Below are 20,455 nucleotides of genomic sequence, written 5' to 3'. Positions count from 1 at the left end.
GCGCTTAACAAATACCATCATCATTATTATTATTACAGTGCCTGATGTGCAGTAAGTGTTTAACAAATACCATTACAAAAAATCCACACTTGGTGAGTGGGAAGGAGGAGACAAAATGCTCAATTTAAGCCAAGGAGGAAAACAAAGACGACCAAAGTTCCTTGGAATTAAGGAACTAAGGAATTTTACGGAAGGCTTATATATGTACACACACAAATACATCTATATGTATGTATATATACATATGTATACACGTATATATATTAACTTCTCTGTGCCTCAGTTACCTCATCTATAAAATGGGGATTAACTGTGAGCCTCACGTGGGACAACCTGATGACCCTGTATCTACCCCAGCGCTTAGAACAGTGCTCTGCACATAGTAAGCGCTTAAAAAATACCAACATTATTATTATTATTATTACTTAGTACAGTGGTCTGCACACCGTAAGCGCTCAATAAATACCACCGATTTGTTGGCAAGGGAAAGGGTCAGAAAAAAAAAAAAAACAACAAATAATGGTATCTGTTAAGCGCTTACTATCTGTCAGGCACTGTTCAAAGGTCGGGAGTAAGATACAAGCTATTCAAGTTGGAAACAGTCTCCGTCCCGCAAAGGGTTCACAATCTTCATCCCCATTTTACAGATTAGGGAACTGAGGCCAGAGAAGTTAGGTGACGTTCCATCCATGCTGGAATTGGATGGCAGAAAGGACAGAGCCCGGGCCTGGGAGTTGGGAGGTTGCGGGTTCTAATCCCAGCTACGCCACTTGTCTGCTGTGTGACCCTGGGCAAGTCACGTCTCTTCTCTGGGCCTCGGTTACCTCATTTTATGATTTCTTTTTTTTCCCAAAACTGCCAAGTTCCACTAATGGGAACAACCGGGCCCAAAAGCCCCAGCCAGCTCTACGGAGAAGGGCGGGGTGGGGTGGATTCACAAATGCACCCTCAAAATCCCCTCGCCGTCTCCGAGTCAGGCCCGGTTTCTGATGCTAAACGAGGCGGGCCTTCGTTCTGGAAAACACGGGGAAAGGGGCGCCTCGTGGGACCTTCCAAAGATGATGGCCAGCGGGCCCCCGTTCCGAGGTGGCCTCCGCCACCCCGCCGCCCTTCTCCAAGACGGGGCAGGATCGGTTCACAGGGTGGAAGTCGGGGTATTGGAGCCTGGCCGTCCGGGGGGGCCTCGGTCACGGGGCGGGCCTGGGCGAGAGATGCTTTTCCACCAAAATCGGATTTGCCGCGAGTGAGGGCGGCTTGACGTGAAGGCATCATGTGGCGCCTGGGGGAGGCTATTAGAGAAGCAGCGTGGCTCAGTGGAAAGGGCTTGGGAGTCAGAGGTCATGAGTTCAAATCCCGGTTCCGCCGCTTGTCAGCTGGGTGACTTTGGGCAAGTCACTTCACTCCTCTGTGCCTCAGTTACCTCATCTGTCAAATGGGAATTAAGACTGTGAGTCCCATGCGGGACAACCCGATCACCTCGTATCCTCTCCAGCGCTTAGAAGAGTGCTTTGCACATAGTAAGCGCTTAACAAATGCGGTCATTATTACTGTACTTTCCCAAGCGCTTAGTACAGTGCTTTTTTACACAGTAAGCGCTCGATAATACAACTGAATAAATAAGGGAGTGGGAGAAAATGAACAACGTGTGAACGCCAGGGATGACCGTCTCGCCTTGGTCTCACCCCGGTCTCCGGGCTGGGAAGCCGAGGGGGAGTAAGAGCGGGGGCCGATCTGAGTCCAAGAGAGGCTTTGCTTCATCTCATCTGGGGCAGTCCCTCCTTCCGAAACAGTACCAGGGGAAGCCCGAGCAAACACACCGTCTAGTAGCATCCCGTTACCGACGCAACCGGAGAAGCAGCGTGGCCCAGTGGATAGAGCACCGGCCTGGGAATCAGGAGGACCTGGGTTCTAATCCCGGCTCCGCCACCCGTGTACTGGGTGACCTTGGGCAAGTCGTTTGATCTCTCTTGGCCTGTTACCTCAACTGCAAAATAGGGATGAAGTCCGTGAGGCCCACGCAGGGCATGGACCGTGCCCAACCCGATAAGCTCGTTTCCACAGCAGCGCTCAGTACAGTGCCTGGCACGGAACAAGCGCTTGACGAATACCGTCAAAAATAAAAATAAAAGAAGCCGGGTTGGGCTCTGCTCTTCCCAAGCAGGGACGGGCACCCGATCACCTCCCAGATACATCCCGCGTCTCTGCTGGCTAAATCCGGACAGCGGAAGCTCTACGGTGACAGCCTGGGGCCGAATGACATTTGTGAGCGACGGAGGGGGAGATTTTTCCACCCGGCCAGACACCGAGGCACTCAATTCTCAATTCGGGGCAGATGGGCCTCTGGGGTCCGCAGGTTTCCGAGGAGACTGAGCAGGCAGGTCACCCTGGGGAGGTCTGGATTCCCTACAGTTGAAACATGAGACCCTACCTAGGGCACCTGTCTCATTAATATATTATAGATTATGAGGTATTCGTCCTAACATTCGTTAAGCACTTACTAGGTGATGAGCACTGTGCTAAGTAAGGGGGATGACACGGTTACAATCAAATCAGACACAATCGCAAGCGGGGTTCACGGTCTTTTGGGTGGGAAAGCAAATATTAAATCCTCCTCTTCCAGACGAGGATACAGAAGCACAGAGAAGCGAAGTGACCTGCCCCAGTTCACACAGCAAGTGAGTGGCGGAGTTGGGATTAGAACCCAGGTCTCAGTCGGTCGTTCGGTCGGTCAGTCGTATTTCTTGAGCTATTACTGTGTGCAGAGCACGGAACTAAGCAGCTGGGAGAGGACAATGCAACAACAAACAGATGTATTCCCTGCCCACGACGAGCGTACAGTCTAGAGGGGGAGACGGACAATAATAATAATAAAAAATAAATGACAGATCTGGACGCAAGTGCTGTCGGGGGGACGAATAAAGGGAGCGAGTCAGGGTGACTTGGAAGGGAGTGGGAGAAGAGGAATGGAGGGCTTGATTCCAAGTTCTGTGCTCTTTCCACTAGGCCACACAGCTTCCGCAAGTTAGACGGTGTCGTTCTCGGCTAGCCTGTGACCCAGCTCGTCTGGCTCTGGACCCCTTTAGGTGTGGTATTTTCACTCATTCATTCATTCAATAGTATTTATTGAGCGCTTACTATGTGCAGAGCACTGGACTAAGCGCTTGGAATGTACAAATCGGTAACAGATAGAGACAGTCCCTGCCCTTTGACGGGCTCACGGTCCTATCGGGGGAGACGGACAGACAAGGACAATAGCAATAAGTAGAAGCAAGGGGATGAACATCTCATTAAAACAATAGCAAATAAATAGAATCAGGGAGATGTAATTCTCATTAACAAAATAATTTTGACCTGGAAAGCCCACCTTCCCTCTGCCTCAGCTCCTGCTGCCAAATCCCACAGTTGGGAAGGGGCGCCCAGGTCCACAGGGAGCTTGGAGGGGAAGACTGGGGTTCTGATCCCGGCTCCGCCACTTTGTCTGCTGTGGAATCCCGGGCAAGTCGCTTCACTTCTCTGTGCCTCGGTTCCCTCAACTGCAAAATGGGGATTGACGCTGGGAGCCCCACGTGGGACTGCCTGCCTCCACGCTTAGTATAGTGCCTGGCCCACGGTAAGTGCTTAACAATTACTGTGAAAAAGAAAGGTGTTATCCAGGTTGGACACAGTCCCTGCCCCACACAGGGCTCACAGTCTAAGTAGGAGGGAGAGCGGGTATCGAATCCCCATTTTGCAGCTGAGCGAAGTGAGGCACAGAGAAGTGAAGTGATTTGCCCAGGGTCACCCAGCAGGCAAGTGCTGGAGTTGGGATCAGAGCACAGGTCCTTTCCAACAGGCCATGCTGTTTCCTGGGATCTTAAGTGGCTTGGCCAATTTGGCCCCTCCCCCCAGGGCACGAGGGGAGTGTCGGGGAGGGGGTGCCACGGGAAGTCAAGGGGAAAGAAGCAGTTAGGGAGCCTGGGGAGGATCCTGGGAAAGACGGAGCGGGGAGGACGGGGGCAGCCCTCCTCTAACAGTGCCTCGTCCAACCCAGGCCCGAGCCTGGGGGCCGAACCTGGGGGTCCCTGCCCGCCGCCCGCCAGGTGTCTCGGTTCGGGGAGGGGGATGGAGCAGGGGCCCGGGGCGGAGAAGGCTTCAGGCCATCAAAGTCCCTCCCCTGAGCCTCCTGGGCTCCTGCCAGGGTTGGGCACCCCTGGGGGCACGGCTGTAGAGGGGAGAGCATCGCCCCCGGCCTCAAAAACCAGGCCTGACGGTAGAGCCTAGATCGGCCAAAGAGTCACTCTCACACTCTCACAGTGAAAACTAAACCAAGAAAGGCAGGGGTGAGGGCGTACAGGTGCATACGCACATCTGGAAAATGGGGATTAAGACCGTGAGTCCCGTGTGGCTCACATTACCTTGTATCTACCTCAGCGCGTAACAGATACCCTAATTATTATTACACTCTACCAAGCTCTTGGTACCGTGCTCTGCATATAAGCAGCACTCTGGATAAATACTACTGAATGAACATAAGAAGCACTCGATCAAATACCATTTATTCACTGATTGACTGAGGAGCCCCTTGTCTGACTGCAGGGGTGGAACTTTCTTCCGCATAACTATTATCGAGATAGCAATTTTTGCAAGATCCTGCAATTCCATAATCTACTTTCAGTGAGCCGAAGCCAGCCAGCGGGGCACAGAGAATGGGTGGCGGTTCGAAGGCAGCAGAGGGTCATCTGTCCTCAAAAATCTTTCCCTTTGATTCCCGACAGCATCGAGCCTACTCTGAGAAGCAGCGTGGCTCAGTGGAAAGAGCCCGGGCTTGGGAGCCAGGGGTCATGGGCTCGAATCCCGGCTCTGGCACCTGTCAGCTGTGGGACTGTGGGCAAGTCACTTAACTTCTCTGTGCCTCAGTTCCCTCATCTGTAAAATGGGGATGAAGACCGTGAGCCTCATGTGAGACAACCTGATTACCCTGTATCTACCCCAGCGCTTAGAACAGTGCTCTGCACATAGCAAGCGCTTAACAAATACCCACATTATTACTCTCCCGACTGCCACTTGTCAGCTGTGTGAATGTGGGCAAGTCACTTGACTTCTCTGTGCCTCAGTTACCTCATTTGGAAAATGGGGATTAAGCCTGTGAGCCTCAAGTGAGACAACCTGATTACCCCGTATCTACCCCAGCGCTTAGAAAAGTGCTCTGCACATAGTAAGCGCCTAACAAATATCAACACTGTTATTATTATTACGCTTCTACAACGGTAAAAGCCTCTAAAGAAGCAGAGGGAGTCAGAGGACCCGGCTCCTAATCCCGGCTCCGCCGTGCGTGTGCCGTCGCAAGTCGCTTCGATCCTCCGCGCCTCGGTTCCCTCATCTGCAAAATGGGGTTTCGCTATCTGTTCGACAGCTGAGACTGGGAGCCCCATCTGGGGCCGGATTATCTCGTCTCTACCCCAGCATTTAGCACAGTGTATGGCACAGAGCAGGCACTTAACCAAGTCCACCGGAGTGAGATGATTTAGGAAGAGGAAGTGATTTACTAGAGTTCTCTGAGAACCTCCCCCGGGGAGGCAGGATGGAGGTGTCAAGAGGACGAGGTGGAGGCAAGCGTGTTGTGGGTGACGCTGCGGTGAGTTTGTGGTTGGGTTCATGAGGGCACCGGCACGTGCACGTGTGCACAGCGTGTGCATTAGAAGGTGTCTGGGTCTCTGCCGAGCATGCCGACTGGCGACGAATAGCTCCGATGGCTGGGTGACGAAGAGTCGGGAGAAAGGAAGAGGGCCAGGAAACAGATGGAAGGAGCTGGGAAAGCAGGAGAGCCGAGGCCCGAGAACCATCAAGGCAGTCAGTCGGTCAGTCGGTTGCATTTATTGAGCGCTTACTATGCGCAGAGCACCGTACTAAGTGCTTGGGAGAGTACAGCCTGGAGCTAACCTCTTCCCCCGGCCTTTTTCCCCTGCATAACCTTTTCCCCTGGCCTAACCATTCCCTCTAGCCTAACCTTTATATCTATATATCTCTATATATCTATATACCTCTATATATCTATATTCTGTTAGATATACAGCACCTTGATTCTGTTTATTTGCTATTGTTTTAATGAGATGTTCATCCCCTTGATTCTATTTATTGCTACTGTTCTTGTCTGTCTGTCTCCCGTGATTAGACTGTAAGCCCGTCAAAGGGCAGGGACTGTCTCTATTACCGATTTGGCCATTCCAAGCGCTTAGTCCAATGCTCTGCACATAGTAAGCGCTCAATAAATACTACTGAATGAATGAATAGGTGAGAAGCAGCATAGCCTGGTGGGAAGATCCCGGGTCCGAGTGCCACAGGACCTGGGTTCTAGTCCCGGTTCCGCCAGGCGGCTGCTGAGAGACCTTGGGCAAGACATTTCACTTCGCTGAGTCTCAGTTCACTCATCTGCAAAATGAGGACGTCAATACCTGTTCTCCCTCCTCTTGTAACTATCCCAGCACTTAATACAATGCTTGGCACACGGTAAGTGCTCAACACTTACCACAATTACCGTTTTATTTTTTATGGTATTTGTTAAGCGCTTACTATGTGTCAAACACTGTCCTAAGCGCTGGGGGTTGGTACAAGTTAATTAGGTCACACACAGTCCCTGTCCCAGATGGGGTGCACAGCCTAAGTAGGAGAACGGGTATTTAATCCCCATTTTACAGTTGAGGAAGCTGAGGCAACGAGAAGTCACGTGACAAGCCCCAGGACGCACAGCAAGCAATGGGCAGAGCAATGCGTAGAGGCGGGATTAGAACCCAGTTCCTCTGACTCCCAGGCCCATGCTTATCATTATTATTATTAATGAATATTATACTAATTATTATTACTACATACAGAGAAGCAGCGTGGCCTAGTGGCAAGAGCCCGGGCTTGGGAGTCAGCGGTCGTGGGTTCTAATTCCGGCTCAGCCACTTGCCTGCTGTGCGACCTTGGGCAAGACACTTCACTTCTCTGTGCCTCAGTTACCTCGTCTTTAAAATGGGGATTACGACTGCGAGCCCCATGTGGGACAACCTCACGACCTTGTATCTACCCCAGCGCTCAGAACAGTGCTTGGCACAGAGTAAGCGCTTAACAAATATCATTACTTATTATTATTATTATTATTATTAGATCAGCAGAGCCAGGTTCTGAAGAGAGAGTCCAGCTGCCGAGGAAGGAAGAGCAGAGACCGCTCAGGGAGCAGGAGAAATCAGTCAATCGATAGTATGAACTGAGCGCTTACTCTGTGCCGGGCAACAGAGTACAACGGAGTTGGTAAACACGTTCCCCGCCCACGACGAGCTTCCAGTTGAGAGAGGGAGACGGACGTTAAACATCGTGACACCCCCGCTCCACCCCCCACACTGGCAAGGGGGCCCGTATTTTTCAGGATCGTCTCCCACTCCGGACCGGTCTGGATTCCGGCCGTTTACTGGAGGGAGAAGCCCGGCCCGTTTCTCCTACAGGGAGATCTGCCATCTCCTTCACCGAGTCACGGACGTGAGCCTCTCTATGGCTGGAGGAGGAGGAGGAAGAGGAGGAGGGGAAGGGCGGGGTCTTCCCTCGCCCGCTAGAAAGAGAAGAATCCTGCTCTCACGTGCGGTCGGAATGGGTCCGCACCCCCCGTCTCGATCCATCAGTCCATCGGTCGAACCTACTGAGCGCTTACTGTGTGCGGAGCACTGCGCTTGGGAGAGTGCGACAGAACAGGGTTGGTAGGCCCGTCCCCTGCCCACAGAGAGCTTCCAGTCTACAGAGGACCTTCTCTTTCATTCATTCAATAATATTTATTGAGCGCATACTATGTGCAGAGCACTCTACTAAGCGCTTGGAATGTACAATTCGGCAACAGACAGAGGTAACAGATAGTCCCCGCCCACTGACGGGCTTACGCTCTAGAGAAGCGGCGTGCCTCAATGGCAACGGCCCGGGCTTGGAAGTCAGAGGTCATGGGTTCGAATCCCGGCTCTGCCACTTGTCAGCTGTGTGACTGTGGGCGAGTCACTTCACTTCTCTGTGCCTCAGTTCCCTCATCTGGAAAATGGGGATGAAGACTGTGAGCCTCACGTGGGACGACCCGATGACCCTGTATCTACCCCAGCGCTTAGAACGGTGCTCTGCACATAGTAAGCGCTCAACAAATACCAACATTATTATTATTATTATTACACTCTTCACTCTACAAGGAGATGAGAACTGGACTCAGTGGCTCCTGATGCTGCTACTTAACGCCGACCGCCCCGCTGGGCCAAGGCCTACCGCCTTCGCGCACGTCAGCCCTCTCGCATTCCCTGGATGTTTACCGGCCTTGGGCAAATACACTGTTTTCCTCCCAAGATCTGTCTCGGGCCACTGGAAGATATCCATGTGGCTGAGCTAATCTGTCAACAGCTCTGAAAGGCAAGAGCTATTAACCTCCTCCGCCCTCTCTCAGTCCCCCAAGTCTCCTCTCCCTCACAGCTCCGCGGCCCCACAACCCGAGCTGGCAAGAGAAGCAGAGAACCATACGGCCACTGAGGGGAAAGGGGGGGGGGGGGAGGGGGCCCGTGGACGGCTGGTGCCGGCAGCTTCCTTCCTCTCGCGAACCCGACGCTCGGCCCGAACGAGGACCCCGGGGAGGCGGCGGCTGCTGGAAAGGGGCTGCTGGGATCCAAACATTCCCCAACGGCTTGTCATTTCTAAGAAAGGCACCTCACTCGATCCTGCTCCAATGGAACGGCCCTCCCGGCCTCCACCCCTAATATTTAACTCTTCGGGGTCAGCCCTTCACGCCCCCGGCCAGCGAAACTCCCAGCCCGGATCCCGGCGAGGGGGCGGCGTGGGGGGCGACCCCGACCGGGCGGGCTACCGGAAACCCGCTCCCGCCCCTCCGTGAGCGAGCACGCGAAGCCCCGCCTGTGGGCTGCGGCCGCCCCCTCCCCCAAACACACGCGGCACCCCCGGACGCCACCTGCGGCCAAGTTCCTCTTCGACTGAGGCGCCCCCCTACCTCGTCCCACTCGGAGGCGAAGGACGGAGACTTCTCCAGCCTCTTCTTCCCGACGCTGCAGTTGGACAGGGACTCGCTCCGGCTCCCCATGGTGTCGTCTTCCGTGGGCGAGCAGGTCAGGAGGTCAGAGTCCGACTTGGATAAGCTCCGGCTCAGTTTGAGCTCCGCTCTGAGCTTGCCGTTGAGAGGGGTCTGGCTCCCGGGCCCGCTGCGGTCTCCCTCTTCCTCGGCCCGTCCCGGGGGCCGGGCCGCCCGCCGCGTCGTGGTTCCCGGGCCGGCGCTCGGGGGCGGGCCGGCGGCGTCGCCCGCTTTCCCGTTTTGGTCGGCGGGGCCGGGCCGGACGGCCCCGGGGGCGGGGAAGCCGGCGTCCTCGGCCTGCATGGCGGCACCGCGGCTCCCGCCCCTCCCGGGCGGCTCTGCCGCCCCGCCTTGGGCGACGGGAGAGAGGAGCCGGAAGGGATCCTCGCTGACCTCGCACCCCGGGGAGGAGCCGTGGAGAAGCCCCGAGAACTGCTCGGGGACCTGCCCGTCCGCGGAGTCCCGGCTCCGGCCGCCGCCGCTTCTCCTGTGGTCTTCTGAGGGGACGGAGAGAGAAATGAAAAATTAAACACGGCAAACGGCAACAAAGTTCCAGGCCTCCCGGCAAGACGGCGAGGCGGAGGGAGAGGGGGGCGGCGGTGGGGGAGAAGAGAGTGGCAGGGTGGCAGAGAGTGGAGACACGGGGACGGAGAGGGAGAACAGCTCCGTATTGTTCTCGACGCTCAACTTGTACCCAAAGTCACGGCATTTAGGAAATTCCAAACGCTGGCCTGATTTATGCACTCTGGCGGCCGTCCTCGTCGTTCTACGTCTGTTAACGCTACCAGGCGGGTCTTCCTATATAAGGCGAGGAGAAGGGCTAACTCGATCCTACGGAGAGAACGTGAGGGTGGAAAGAAAGTGGAAGAGAGAGGGAAAAGGGGGAGGTGGGGGGAAGAGGGAGCGAGAACTCGCTCGCAGGCGAGGCTGAGTTCTGGAATATGTGATCCACCGCTCCAAAGGCCGGCGTGTTATTTTGAGCATGACTCCCTTCCTTTGGCAAGGAGCGAGGGGGAAAAGTTGGAGAGGCAACACACAACCTGCAACTTCTGGAATTCCTTCCCTAAAAGTCCCAAACAAAGCAGCCAAGAAATAGCGGTTTCCTTCCCCGGGGGCTGGGAGGGGGGGGGGGGAGCGGCGGTTTGTACGCGCCACGCCTCATCCTTCCAAAGCCGCCCGGCTGTTGTTATTTGTTTTGGGTTAACCTCAGCCGGGAAAGCTGAAAACAAGATGGGCTCACGTGCCGGGGTCGGGAGACATCTGCACTTCTCTCGAGAACCCTAGGAACACGATCCGCTTGGCTCGGACAGCCGACGGCTCACTCCCGTAAAACACCCGCCGGGGATATGCCAGGCGCTCCTTTCCCAGAGCGACGGCCACGGCCAACTGCTAATCGACCGCCGGGCCCCAATCTGGGCGGGGGGGCCTTTCCCCAGCCCGGACTCAAAACCCGTTAAATATTTTAATCGACTAGAGACAAGAGGCTCAAGAACCTCTTCCGCTGGCTCGCCGGGGGCAGGGGACGCGTCTCCCAACTCGGTCGGATCGGACTCTCCCAAGCGCTTAGTCCAGTGCTCTGCACCCGGCAGGCGCTCAATAAAAGTGCAGGCGAGACTACAGGCGAGGAAGCAGGCGCGATCTCTGCTCTTGAGGAGCTGACCGCCAAGGACCTTGTAATAATAATAATGTTGGTATTTGTTAAGCGCTTACTACGTGCCGAGCACTGTTCTAAGCGCTGGGGTAGATACAGGGTCATCAGGTTGTCCCACGTGAGGCTCACAGTTAATCCCCATTTTCCAGATGAGGTAACTGAGGCACAGAGAAGTCAAATGACTTGCCCACAGTCACACAGCTGACAAGTGGCAGAGCCGGGAGTCGAACCCATTACCTCTGACTTCGAAGCCCAGCCAACTCTAGACTACTCCTCTACACTGTAAGCTCCTTGTGGGCAGGGAATGGGTCTGTTTATTGTTATACTGCACTATCCCAAGCGCTTAGTACAGTGTTCTGCACACAGTCAGCACTCACTAAATAATAATGTTGGTATTTGGTATTTGTTAAGCGCTTATTATGTGCAGAGCACTGTTCTAAGCGCTGGGGTAGATACAGGGTAATCAGGTTGTCCCACGTGAGGCTCACAGTCTTCATCCCCATTTTACAGATGAGCGAACCGAGGCATAGAGGAGTGAAGTGACTTGCCCACAGTCACACACCTGACAAGTGGCAGAGCCGGAATTCAAATCCAAGACCTCTGACTCCCAAGCCCGGGCTCTTTCCACTGAGCTACACTGCTTCTTCTGACTGACTGACTTGTCTTTTCCCAAGGGGCTCGGGCCTCCCACTTCCAGTCCCGCCTCTGGCCCGGAATGCCCTCCCTCCTCATAACGGACAATGACTCTCCCCCACTTCAAAGCCTTATCGAAGGCTCATCTCCTCCAAGAAGCCTTCCCTGACTACACCCCCCTTTCCTCTTCTCCCACCACCCTGACTTGCTCCCTTTATTCATCCCCCGTCCCAGCCCCGCAGCACTTATTTACATATCTGTCATTTATTTCTTTCTATCAACGCCCGTCTCGCCCTTCAGACCGTCAGCCCGTTGCGGGCAGGGAACGTGTCTGGTATATTGCTGTACTGTGCTCTCCCGGGCGCCTGGCCTGGTGCTCTGCTCACAGTGAGCGCTCAATAAACGCGAGTGACTGACTGATAGTATCGGCACCCGATGCCCAACCCGTGCCCAAAGGGCCGGTTGGCACCCAGAGAACACGGAGGAGGATGGAAAGAGCGAGCCGGGCCGGGAGCGCCTCGCGAGCAGATGCCGCTCCTGGGCCTCACTCAGCTCTTGGCAGCTCCGGAGGAGTTGGGCCCGGCACGGCCCATCAATTCAATTACGACTCTCATCCCTCGATCATCCCTTGAGACTGAGCCTGGTTTCTCGTTTCCCCGCCTGAGACACTCGGCTGCTTCGCTGCTTCCGCGTCCTGACCTCGCAGGGGAAAAACACCACGTCGGGAACGTCGGAAATTAATGTCCGTCTCCCCCTCGAGACTGTTAGCTCGTTGCGGGCGGGGAACGCGTCTGCCAACTCTGTTATACCGTACTCTCCTAAGTGTTTAGTACAGTGCTCTGCACACATTAAGCGCTCAGGAAATACCACTGATCGGTCAGAAACGCACCGGGCCAGCCGCAGGATTTCCAAGAATCCAAGGGGCGGGAGCATTCATTCATTCAATAGTATTTATCGAGCGCTATGTGCGGAGCACTATACTAAGCGCTTGGAATACACAATTCGGCAACAGATAGAGACAATCCCTGCCCAATGACGGGCTCACAGTCAAGAAATCTGAGGGTTCATAGGAGTTGTTCCCTTCGAGCACAGAACCAGAACTTCTCGTCACTGGCGGCTTTTCGCCCTTTGCCTCCGACGAAGGGGAGGTCAGAGTCGGGGTTAATCGCCCGTCGCCACGGGGCGAGGGGCCGGGGCGGAAGGAAGGGGCCGACGGGAGGGCGGTGGGGGAGCGATGAGAAACGGAAAGCTCGGCCGACATCTGGCCCCGGGCCTGGGTCGCGGTCTCTCTGGGAAGGAGAGAGAAAAAACAGCCCCGGGTGACGGGAAAGACAGGGCCGGTCTGGAAAGTGTCAGCGAGGCTGTCCGCTTCCATTTTCCGCGCGCACCTGCCTCTGCCAACCCTCCCGGAGAGGAGGAAGCGGGTGAGAGAGCTCCGCGGCCCCAACCCTTCCGCAGCAGAGAGCGGGAACCGCGCTGGGGCGACGGGGCCGCGACGCTCCCCGACTTCTAACTTGCTTATCGGGTTCTTCGTGACCGAAAAGGGGCAACAGCTTCTCTGGTGGCAAGTGTCAGGGCAGCTGACAGGCCTGAGCCGCCTGGGAGGCCAGGGGGCCCGAGAGGCCGGGATTGTTCTGATTCCTGACCCGGGAGGGGACAAAGACGTCCCTGTCCAACAGTCATCCATTCATTCCCTATCAAAGGAGAGAAAGAGAGAGGCAGATGCCAAGTTCTCAGTGCCCGACAGATGCCAGGGAGGAAGTGGGCAGGGGTGGGGGTTGGATGCTTGCGGGAAAGAGAGGAAGCAGGATAAGGGGGGGGGGTATTTCTGCCCGGAATGATCCCCGATCTGTGATCTCTAGACTGTAAGCTCGTTAGGGGCAAGGAACGTGTCTGCCAATTCTGTTGTAATCTCTCAAGCGCTCAGTACAGTGCTCTGCACACTGTAAGCGTTCCATAAATCCGACCGACCGACTGATTGATGACGGATCCTTAGGTCAGAGACCTTAAAAGAGGGGAAGGTTGGGGACGTCAAGAGGCTCAAGAGGGGCTGAGATAGATTTATGGATGAAAGGTCTGTGGCGGACTACGAGGGGAACTGTTTCGGGGCACAAGATCATCCATCTCTAACCAGGTCGGCGGCTCTAAAGGAGGACGACCGTTTCTCGCTCCTTCCAAATGTCCGTAGGTCCCTCTGACCGAGGCAGAGAATGGGCCGGATGGACCGCCGATCTCATCCAGGCTGAACGGCTCACGTTCACACGAGAGCTCAGAGGAAAACCACACTGCTTCAGAAGATGAAACGGGGTACGGGGGAAACAGCAAAGTCTTTGTGGGCCCTGTACACCCAAAAGGCGGCTCTCAGCTGATCTGCTGCCCGGGCTCCGGAACAAATCCGATACCTGCCGGTCCCGGCCTTGATTCTGAAGAACCCGCCCCCAACTCCCCACTCCCGGCCTGCGCACCCCTGTTCAAAGCAAAGACTGCAGGCACCTATGAACTGCCACACAAGGGCAGCTTCTACAATTCTACAGCGACATCCAGCTTTTACTTCATTTTTATCCCTGCTCTTTTCCTTTTTCCTCCCTCCCTTCCTACTTTCCTCCCTCCCCTCATTTAATGTTGGTATTTGTTAAGCGCTTACTATGTGCAGAGCACTGTTGTAAGCGCTGGGGTAGATACAGGGTAATCAGGTTGTCCCACATGAGGCTCACAGTCTTAATTCCCATTTTCCAGAGGAGGTAACTGAAGCACGGAGAAGTGAAGTGACTTGCCCAAAGTCACACAGCTGAGAAGTGGCCGAGCCGGGATTCGAACCCATGACTTCTGACTCCCAAGCCCGTGCTCTTGCCACTGAGCCACGCTGCTTCTCCAATAATAATGTTGGTATTTGTTAAGCGCTTACTATGTGCAGAGCACTGTTCATCCATCCCTCCCTCCCAGAGAAGTGAGGGGCCTGTAAGCTGCTCTCCCACCTCGGGCCCGACGCTGCCTAGGCGGATGGGGCCGAGACGCCGGTCTGAAGAAACGCGGCGCTCGGCAGTTGGTAGGAGAAGCCGAGCCATTCAAAGGCACTTCAGGGGCCAGCCCTCGGAACCGGTGACTCCATTACCCCTCGGAATCATCCCAACTTCAACGGCAACACCCAGCCCCGATCCCTCTCCCAGGGCATGCCATCAAGGATTTTCCCTGCAGCACCTCAGAGCTGCCTGTTTGTTCCTGTTCCAGGCCAACGGCATGGCCTAGTGGAAGGAGTGAAGGCCCGAGAGTCACAGGATCTGGACTCGAATTCCGACTCTGCCACTTGTCTGCTGTGTGACCTTGGGCAAGTCACCTCACTGCTCTGCGCCTCAGTTTCCTCAACTGGAAGGAACAACTCAACTGTCAAACCCTATTCTCCCTACTAGGACTGTGGATCAGGGATTGTGCCTGACCTGATTAACTTGTATCTACCCCAGCATTTAGAAGAGTGCCTGACATAGAGCTCACCTCCTCCAAGAGGCTTTCCCAGACTGAGCTCCCCCCTTTTTCCCTCTGCTCCCTCTACCCCCCCCTTCACCTCTCCGCAGCTAAACCCTCTTCTCCCTCCTTTCCCTCTCCTGTCCCACCCTCTCAGCACTGTACTCGTCCGCTCAACTGTATATATCTTTATCACCCTATTTATTTTGTTTAATGAGATGTACATCACCCTGATTCTATTTAGTTGCCATTGTTTTTATGACATGTTCTTCCCCTTGACTCTATTTATTGCCATTGTTCTTGTCTGCCCGTCTCCCCCGATTAGACGGTAAGCCTGTCGAAGGGCAGGGACTGTCTGTTGCCGACTTGTACATTCCAAGCGCTCAGTACAGTGCTCTGCACATAGTAAGCGCTCAATAAATACTATTGAATGAATGAATGAATATTGTAAGGGCTTAACAAATGCTATAATAGTAATAATAATGGTAACGATAAAAATAATTATGCTTGCTCTGCCTCCTCCTCCCTCACCCACCATCCCAGCCTCTGCCCCTGGATTCTCACAGCTCCCAGGTGGTGTTTGGAATTTGATAAAAAAAAAAGACTGACTGAGACTGAGTAAACTACTAGAGTGTAAGCTCCTTGTGGCTAAGCACTGTGTCTATCAACTCTGTTGTACTGTGCTCTCCCAAGTGCTTAGTACAGAGTTCTACATGCAGTAAGCACTCAATAAGTACTACTGATTGCTCACAGTGGGCAGGGAATATATCTACCAACCCTACCGAGTGCTTAATTCAATGCACTGCACACAGTAAGCGCTCAATAAATACGACTGACTGACCACTTCCGAGAGGTTCACTCCTTCAATCATATTATTGAGCGCTTACTGTGTGCAGAGCATTTTACTATGCGCTGAGAAAGTACAATTCAGCAACAAACAGAGACGATCCCTGCCCACAACGGGCTCACAGTCTAGAAGTGGGGAGACAGGCATCAAAACAAGTAAACGGGTATCAGTAGCACCAATATAAAGAGAATTATAGATATATACACATCATTAATACTAATAAATGGAATTATAAATATGTACATATACACACAAGTGCTGGGGGGTGGGGGTAGAGCCAAGGGAGTGAGTCGGGGCGATGCGGAGGGGAGGAGGAGCAGAGGAAAAGGAGGGCTTAGTCTGGGAAGGCCTCGAGAATGTGATTGCTGCAGCTCTACTTTTCATCATGACTGAACGGTCATGTGTCCAGGACTGCCTAGAAAATAGGGAGTGAAATGCTAAAAAAAATGTTCACTAAAACCACCCAGGTTGCAAAGTTCTCAGCTGCTCCCCTCCCTCAGAAAGGGGACCCTGGTGAGGGAAAGAAAACTAGTATCCCGGAAACCCCCATCTTGCTCACTCATGTGGCCCTTTAAAAGCAAATCAATTCACAACCGCAAACTCTGCATAGAAAATCATCACTAAAAGAAAAGCGAGGGAGTAGAGATATTGATCGAAGAGCAACAATAACCTCTCTCCTGCCCATCGCACCCTCTCTTTAAGATCATCACCCTTTGTGAGCTCCCAGGCTAGGTAACTCTCACGCCGAGCACAGACGGCCGAAGCCTTCTTTCCTCGCACCCTTAGTCTCGGAAGCGTTTAGCCAGCTAAGCCTAGAAGCTCTTGCGTCTCTGGTCCTCGGACCCGGCCGGGAGAGAGGAGGCAGCCGTGGCCAAAGGATCACAGTTTCGAGAAGCAGTGGGGCCCAGGATAAAGCGCACGGGCCTGGGAGTCAGAGGATCTGGGTTCTAATCCCGGCTCTGCCTCTTGCCTGCTGGGTGACCTCGGGCCGGTCGCTTCATTTGTTGTGCTTCGGTTCCCTCGCCTGTGAAATGGTGACTCGACACCCGTTCTCCCCCCTGCTTAGCCTGTGCGCCCCGCGAGGGTCCTGATGATCTTGTATCTATCCCAGCGCTTCGTACAGCACCCGGTAAGTACTTAACGAATACGACAGTTCCTACTATCATTATCCGCTCCAGCTCCCTTTTGGTTTCCCGATCCATCGGGGTTCCTTGCCCGGTCAGGTCCGTCCGCTCCTTAAGTGGGCAGGGAAGCTTCTACCTACCTTCCTCCCTCCTTCCACCGCGGGGCTCGCTGCCTCTGCTAACAGCTGAGGAGCCAGAGGGACGGCGCGGACCTTCTGCTTCAAGAGCTCGATACCGGTCCGCCGGCTAACCGGCAGGCCCGGGGCTCCGGGCCAGTTCGGAGAACCCAAACTTCTTACGGCAGCCCCAGGGCTCCCTCGTGAAAAATAATATCCAGCTTCTGCAGCTGTCCTAAGCCCAGCCCCCGCACGGACTGGCAAGCCACCAACTCCACTCGGCCCCGGCGCGGAGTGTTAAAAGGGGCAGAGCCGGCCCTCCTCTCCCAAAGAGCGAATACCCAGGGCAAAGCCGGAAATGCTCTCCGGTTTCCGGAGTCCGCCCAACGAGCGGAGGACTCGTGCAGGTAGTGGAGTGCAGAGGGAGAAAGGCAGTCGGGATGTCTCCAAGAGTAATCTTGATCTTTTTATTTATTTAGAGGGTGGAATTCTCAAGCAGCCCTCGCTGCCGCTCTTGAGATTGCCCTGGTATCGATCGGGGAGATCTTAAGGTCGGCAGAGCTCACGTGCCATGCCGGGGAACCTGAAATCGGCAGAGGCATTCCAAGTAGGGCAGGGATGAGGTGTTCCCGAGTTACAGGGCTGAGGGCGACGGCCAGAGGCGAGGCCCTCCCGGGGTGCGAGAGCCAGATTCTGTTCAGTTTGGAGTGGCGGAGACCCACATCCACCCCGACCCAGAAGGGTCAACTTGATTTTCAACTGCAACGACGCGCCGAGGCGATTGGGTTCGATCCCTGGGCGGGACCTGTGTGGATTTGGGTCAGATACTAAAATCAGCCCTCAGCGTGGCTGGCCCGAGCAGCTATGGGCCTCGTCCTCTAGGAGACCTTCCTCTCTTCCTCCTCCTCCCCTCCTTCTTTCCCTCCCTCCCTTAGAATTTAGCCTTCTTCCTTGGTGGGAATCGAAGGGAAATAGGGTGTCGAGAAGGGCATTTGGCAGAAACGCCGTCCGGGGAAAGATCACGCGTTTGGGAGTCAAGAGACTCCCGGGCTCGCCGCCCATCTCGGCCACGGGCCTGTGGTGTGACATCAGTTGAGTCACTTGACCTTTCTGTGCCTTAGTTTCTTTATCTGTAAAATGGAGATAACCACGTTTACCTCTCAGGGTTGTTGTGGAGACAAAATGAGTACACAAAAACGCCTTGGAGAAACAAAAAACACTCTCCTAAGGCAAGGTAGTATCTTACTGAGTCTTGAGGGTGGGACCGACCCAGAAAACTTAACCTCTTGAACTGGGAGCCCCCTGTGGGACAGGGACTGTGCCTAATTTGTCTGTAGTATAGCCCAGCACACCAAGCGCTTAAAACCACAGTTATTATCATTACGATTAGTCACTGGGCTTCATCGAAGGAAGTCACGGGACGGAAACACAAGCATCCCTCCAATGGAAAGGGCATCGATCAATCAAGCAGTCAACTAATCAATCGTACTTACTGATCACCTCCTGGATGCAGAGCACAGTCCTGGGAGCTTGGGAGAGTACAACAGAGTGAACAGACGTGACCGCTGCTTTCAAGGAGCTTACAATCTAGCAGGGGAGTCAGACACTCAAATAATTTACAAACAGGCGAGGCAGGGAGATAGGCGCGTGTGTTAATAATAGCTTTTCTAGCCCTGCTGCTCTGTTCCTCAAAACACAGCTACCATTTCGGTCTCCTGGATCTTACCTCTCCTCATACCTTCGGAGAGAGAGGTCGGGAGGGCGGGGGAGAGAGAAAGCATGAGAGAGAGGTTAGAGACAGAAGGGAGAGCATCTCTTACCTTGCATTTTTCCCTCAGAGGCCGCTAGCTTCTTAGTTTCTGCTGTAAGCAACAGCTCGTAAGGGTGCTCCTCTCGCTCCTCAGCTGCATTCCCCTGGCTCTTAGTCCTCAGAGACGACACCTGCCAGAAACGCACACACACAACCCACTGTACTTCCTGTGCAGGCAGCTAGCACTGACACGAAGCTTTGAGCTCAGCAAGAAGAAAGTTCGAAATAACTGCCCTCCTTTTGTGTGGGATGGGGGCGGGGCGGTCCGGGGAGGGAGGAGGAAGAAAGAGCAAGGGACGACAGGAAAGGAGGGAAGGGAAGAAAGTATGATGGGAGTATAAAACCCACTCCCAATGGCCTGTGTTCTTCTCCACATTCAGGGGTCCCAGCTCTCTAAGTGTCCTTTAGCTAAAGGGTTTTCAGTCTTGTTTCTAGACTATCCTGCTATGGTTTCAAGGTTTCAAGAACACCTCCACCGCACCCCAAAACACTCACCGGCGCCTGGGGGTGGAGCAGTTGACCAAAGACACCGCTCCTACTGAGGTATGCACCTGCTTTTCGCTCTGCTCCTGGCGGAGCCACAAACTACAGACTCTCCCTGCTCGCCTGCTGCGGCGGCACCCCTCCTTACTGGCTCCCCACAATTCTCGCCTCATCGAGGAGTCCAGCAAGAACCGCAGGCTCCCACAACGGCCCCGCATCTCCCCACGATCCTATGCTACTGCTTGAAAATTTCTGCCTCGGCAGACCGTCTTCTCTCTCTGCCTCTCTCCGGGCCCAGGGAGTAGAGGAAATCCAAACTCCTTGCCAACTCCCGTCGATGAATCCCATCGCTGATCGACGAGCGGGCCGCTGCAAGAACGAGAGGGGCCGAGTGGCCGGAAACCCCTTCACGCGAGGAAATCCGAGGCCTTCCGGCCTAGCAGATAATGGCCTCCTCCCTCCCTCCCCACCCGACACGGCCCACGGATGGACGGACCAAAGTACACAGTGGCCCAGGGTGGATCACAAAGCCTCTTGGCCGTGCCAGGGTGCCTTGGAAAACGGCCCAAGGGTTCTAGTTCTTGCCCTCGGCTTTCCATTTTTCTCTGAGGGCTTGTTCACCGCAGCCCGGCCCGAGATGGGGCCTCAGAAGCTGGTCCTGCCAGTCCCCTAGTCTAGGAAAATGGGCCTGGCCCCCAAAACAGAGGTGGCAGTTGGCGGGACTGGTCTTGAAGCAAGCCTGCAGTGCTGAAGACAGAATGATTTACTTCCCTCAACTCTGCTGAGCACAGCAGCGACCTTCACTTGCTGAGTGTGAACCGGTAGTTACCGTGATACATCGGCATCTATTATTTACACCCCCCCCCCCCCCACTTTGTAAAAGCACAGGGTAACGAAGAGGGATCTCTAACGATTCCATTAGGGTCACTCTAAGAGGAGGAGGAGGACCACCCCCCGACAGCCCAGGGTTTGGATTTTACATCTTTCCTCCTCCTCATTTGTCACTTGTGCTGAATACGCTGAGGAGCAGAGTGGCCTAACGGATAGGGCACGGGCCTGGGAATCAGAAGGACTTGGGTTCTAATCCCGGCTCTGCCGCTTGTCTGCTGTGTCATCTTGGGGAAGTCACTTGACTTCTCTGGTCCTTAGTTACCTGCAAAATGGGGGTTAAGACTGTAAGCCCCAAGTGGGACAGGGGCTGTGTCCAACCTATCTACCCCAGTGCTCAGTACAGTGCCTGGCCCATAGTACATGCTTAAAAAATACCAACC

At 54.6% G+C, this 20,455-nt stretch overlaps 1 protein-coding gene across 3 annotated transcripts in view; it reads right to left on the bottom strand.

Moving 5' to 3' along the window:
- The window catches only part of ANKS1A (ankyrin repeat and sterile alpha motif domain containing 1A), a 160,874-nt gene that overhangs the window by 37,225 nt on the left and 103,194 nt on the right, over positions 1-20,455 (bottom strand). For all 3 annotated transcript variants that reach the window (XM_029068156.2, XM_029068157.2, XM_029068158.2), the window contains 2 exons: positions 18,712-18,832; positions 8,984-9,558 (listed from right to left, as the gene is read on the bottom strand). In XM_029068156.2, the coding sequence (XP_028923989.1) occupies positions 8,984-9,558; positions 18,712-18,832 (696 nt within the window). The remainder of the gene's footprint in view (positions 1-8,983; positions 9,559-18,711; positions 18,833-20,455) is intronic.

This window comes from Ornithorhynchus anatinus, chromosome 7 (genome assembly GCF_004115215.2).
Source record: "Ornithorhynchus anatinus isolate Pmale09 chromosome 7, mOrnAna1.pri.v4, whole genome shotgun sequence".
NCBI lineage: Eukaryota > Metazoa > Chordata > Mammalia > Monotremata > Ornithorhynchidae > Ornithorhynchus > Ornithorhynchus anatinus.
This window is presented reverse-complemented; position numbering and strand designations above follow the sequence as displayed.